The sequence below is a fragment of the Mus pahari genome, chromosome 12 (genome assembly GCF_900095145.1).
Source record: "Mus pahari chromosome 12, PAHARI_EIJ_v1.1, whole genome shotgun sequence".
NCBI classification, from domain to species: Eukaryota; Metazoa; Chordata; class Mammalia; order Rodentia; family Muridae; genus Mus; species Mus pahari.
The window spans coordinates 30,264,150-30,268,724 of NC_034601.1; the positions used below are offsets into that span (position 1 = coordinate 30,264,150).

The window sequence follows — 4,575 nt, forward strand, 5'->3', positions numbered from 1 at the left end:
ACTGGCATAGCCTCACAAGAGGCCACTATATCAGGGTCCCTTCAGTAGAATCTTGCTGGCATGACACTGTCCCATTTTTAATCACTGACCTCTTGCTATGTCTAAGTCATAAGTTAAGCTTTATCACATGTGCCCGTGTGTATGATAAAGCACAGACTCTGTATTACCCATGACCTCAATGTGCAGTAAGGGATTTGGAACAGATCCCCACAGGTAAGAGGGTCTGCAGTCGGAGCTTCGCAGAGCCTATAGGTTAAGGTTTGCTCATACTTGTCATAGAAGTATGACACGTGTCCTTATGAGAGGAGGGAAGGGCCGTGTGACAACACACACTGAAGGAAAGGGTCTGAACAGCGCAGCCTCCGACATAGGAATGTCTTAAGATTGACAGCCACCCCCAGAGGAAGCACAAGTCTCAGGGGAACGTGACCCTGGCCCCACCCGCGCCTTGACTTGAGACTTCCAATCCCAGAACTACAGGAGCATGCATCTCTGGCATTTCTGCTACTTATATGGGCACCTGTGATGTAAGAGTTATTGCCCAGATTTGGGGATGGGGGTCAAGCTGAGGGCAAAGCAGACAGAGCCTGTGTTCAGTCAGTCCCTCAGCGGCAAATTCTTTGGGGACTGGAATATAACAGTGAGTGAATGTGGTGAGAATCTCTTCCTCAGAGAGCTCACGTTCCAGTTAGAGGAGGTCGACAAGAACAGATTAAGTAACAGCCACAGAGTTAGGTGCAGTGGTCCCTCTGATCCACGGAGCCTGCTTTCCCAGACCCCCAGGGGAGGGGGACTTCCTGCAGATGGTCTAGAACCCTCCCTGCGCAGTGTTCTCCCTGTCCCAGCTAAAGTACGATAAACTTGAACTTTTCACTTAATTAAAGGGAACATTCACAGCGTCTCTTTGGCACTGCCAGCATCTTTCTCTCTGCGTATTCTTGAGCTTTGGAGCTATTGTAAAGTGATATAAGGCTTCCTGAACACGGCACTGTGATAGTCACAGCAGTGGATCTGATAGCTGAGACAACCACTAGGTTACTGCTGGGCAGGCGGCGCACACAGCGTGGACACATTGCTAGACAAAAGAGATGACTCAGGCCCAGGTGAGACTTGAGCAGAAAGGAACAAGATTTCCTCAAATTATGCAGAAAGGCATGCCATTTGGAACCCACATAGGAGGGTTTCAGACTACAGTTGGCTGTAGGCAACTCACTGGTAGGAGGCAAAAGAGTGGTTAAGAGGGAGCTACTATGTATCGAATGGATAAAGTGCAGTGGAGAAGGACAGTGTGCCTAAGTGAGGGGTTCCGTGTCTAATTCAGGGTGGTGGGATCCTGTGAAAATGGCTATTTAAACCAGTGCAGTGGTTCTCATCTCTGGCTGCATAGTGGAACCACCCGAGAAGCTTCAAATACACAATAGAACAACAATAAAACAATCCGCTGCAGAAGAGCCTCGCCCTGATGGATTAACTTGGCATCCCTAGGGCTGGTGCTCTGAGGCCTCTCCACAAGTTCCCCAGGGGACCCCAAGGGACACCAGCCCAGGGACAGCAGACTGCGGATCCAGGCAGTAAAAGTAGTGACAGAGAAAAGAGCTCACACGGCTGGCAGGGGCTTCTGTGGGGTGGCTCAGTGGCCTTTGGTTTGAAGAAACCTTAAGGTCACACACACCTTTGCCTCTCGTTTCTGGAGCCAGCCTCTTCCTCATTCTCTCTTCTGCTCTGCCTGGAGCTGGGGTCACTTGGTCCCATGGTAGTCCTGCTTCTGCCGGGCAAGGCTTTCTTCTCTCCTACTCAAGGGTCTCGGAGGCATCCCAGGTGGACCCGCCATTGGGTGTGGTGCCTGGTGAATCTAAACTTAAAACAAGATGATGGCTCAGCAGAGAGGCTTGCTGCTCTTCCTCTGCTTATGTCCAATTGATCTTGACCCCAGTTGCTATTGGTTTTGATTTCCTAGGAGAAAAAAAAAATCCAGAATAAGAATGTAACCAGTGTTTTTGTAGATTGAGAAGCTCCCTTCTCCCCACCTGAGAAACAGGGAGGAAAGGATGAAGTATACTGTTTCCCAGTGCGTTCAGGCAGCCTCCCCTTAGACAGTGAGCTCATCTACAGGCAGGAATAGTACCAGAGTTTGTGAGACCCCACAATCCCATTCATCCCTCATCCACAACCAAGGCAGCCCACGGGGCAGCCGTCTGATGCCCACACCTTTCTCCTTACCCTCTCTCGTCTGTGGCCTGTCTTATCCACCTCTCTCCCTCTGACCATCATTCTGTAGTCACCACTGCTGGCCTAGATTGGTACTGGGGTGTGGGGGTGGGGATAGAGGAGCCCAGACAAACACTGGTGGCTGCTCCCATGCTTTTTCTCTGGGATAACCTGGGCCAAACCCCAGCATGCCTTTCCTGGTAGCCCAGCCTGCTACCATGTTCCCTGATGGCTTGCTCTGTGGGTCTGTGAACAACTGTGGGAAATGTCCCCCATAGTCCAGAACACCACAGGACATGGTCACTCTCTGAGTGACTGGGGCTGACAGACCACATAACAGGTACACTCTTGGAGTGAGCTTGCCTGTGTGGCCTTGGGCTGGTGAGTCAATATTTCTGTGCTTTAATTTCCTTCTCTTAAAAGCAAGTGCTAACCTCATAGGGTAGCTGTGAGGCTGGAATGAATATATGTAGGAGTGTAAAGGGATATATTAATATATATTATATTATTTTACATTGCGCTGCAGGGGGATAGAATCCAGGGCCTCGGGTGCTAGGAAAGCACCCAGAGCTTCAATGTATTTAGAATACTGTTTTTTAAAAATATATATTATTAAGTTGGTTACATTAATAAATATGGCAACAAAGTAATAAATGCAATATTTATTATGTGGAGGAAAGGGAAAAATGCACAGTGCCAACATGACTGGGCTCTGGTGAGGGCCATCTTCTAATCCATTCTCATAGTCTAATGACAGCAGTGCCAGGAGGCAAGCTCTCCTGTTCTCCCTTCTCATGAGCCACTGATCCATTCACAAGGGCCCCACCCTCAGGCTAACCATCGCTCCAAGACCTCACACCATCTCTCTAACACCCTTACGACGGACACTAGGATTTACTGTATAGACGTGGTGGGCACAGGCATCCAGCCTAGAACCGCTTTTCTTCTTCCCGTCTCCCAGCATCCTGTTTGCCGACATCGAGGGCTTCACCAGCCTGGCTTCCCAGTGTACTGCCCAAGAACTGGTCATGACCCTCAATGAGCTCTTCGCCCGCTTTGACAAGTTGGCTGCGGTGAGTCACCTTGAGTGTGGGCTGTCAGGGGAGGGCCCTGAGGTTGAAGACCATAATCCAGGTTTTTACTCTGCTTAGTGGAGACTGGTGTCGGGCAGAGAAATGAGTCAGGCTGCAGAGTGTGTCTTCATGGCCCACACCGTCTCTGGCGACACAGTTGGAGACGTCACCCCTGGCTGGGAGGAATTGTGAAGGAAGGTCTATCTCCATGCCTGCCTGCAGGGTTTAGCGCCCAAGCCTGCAGCGGAATCTGTTTGCCTGGGCACATCAGGTGACGTGTGCGTGCACACACAGCTGCATTCCCGGTGAGGCTGGCTGAGGGATGGGATCTGAACCCCACTTGCCCTGTAAGCAGCTGGGTATAAGTCCCTAGAGGCTTCCAGAAAGAGGGTTCACCAGTGCTTGGACAAAAATGGAAGTGACCCCTCATAGTAGGGAGTGGCAACCAAAATCCAGTAGGTCTCTCTCTGTTTTTACTCATTCTTGCTCAGACTGAGCCTTTGTGGGGTCCTGTCAGGTAAGCACCCACTGGCACCCACTGGCACCCTGTTTATGGACAGACTGTGGGCAAGTGACTACTGTGATCAGGGGCTTTCTGGGGCCTTTGAGGGTGCTAGATGGCAGTTTTCCCATCACTGATGTTGAACAAGGTAGATGAGGCATGGTTGTCATCTGAGTGTTGGGTGGACTTCATGGGCGCCCATCTTCCACTGTCCCAGCTTCATGGAGTAGCACGCGGTCAAATTCAGGCATCTACTGTAACTGATAAAATGGTCGGCCATCTCGCTCCCAGTTAGGTCCAGTTAGGCGTTGGTGTTGACTCGCCTCCCTGCCCCTGGCACCTGCCTCGAAGCAGTGGTGGCAGCGGCAGCAGGTGCTGAACTCTGGCCGCTTCTTGGCGCTCGCTCATGTGTTTACTGGCAAACTGAACATTCCCTTTGACAAACATGTCAGGCAGGCCTGAGGGTCATGTGGGGCTTTGGCTCAAGTTCATTTCTGCCTGCTTCAGTCTTTTTTTAATAAGAAGGTTTAAAACTGTTGATAGAATTATAGGGGTCAGGGGTCTGCTTCTGGGGTAAGGATTGGGACCTGAGATGCTTGCCCAAGTAAAAGGAAAAAGAGGGGAGGGGAGAGGAAATGAGAGAGGGGAGGGGAGGAGCAAAGGGGAGGAGGGGAGAGGAGAGGAGAGGAGGGGGGAAGGAGAGGAGAGAGGGGAGGAGAGGAGCAGAGAGGAGGAGGGGAGAGGGGAGGAGAGGAGAGGGGAGGAAAGGAGAGGGGGAGAGGAGAGAGGGAA

The 4,575-nt window shown here is 51.2% G+C and overlaps 1 protein-coding gene across 1 annotated transcript in view; it reads left to right on the forward strand.

The window, feature by feature from the left end:
- Positions 1-4,575, forward strand: part of Adcy5 (adenylate cyclase 5) — a 151,105-nt gene that overhangs the window by 108,615 nt on the left and 37,915 nt on the right. Inside the window, exon 4 of the mRNA XM_021209004.2 lies at positions 3,170-3,281. Coding sequence (XP_021064663.1) covers positions 3,170-3,281 — 112 coding nt within the window. The remainder of the gene's footprint in view (positions 1-3,169; positions 3,282-4,575) is intronic.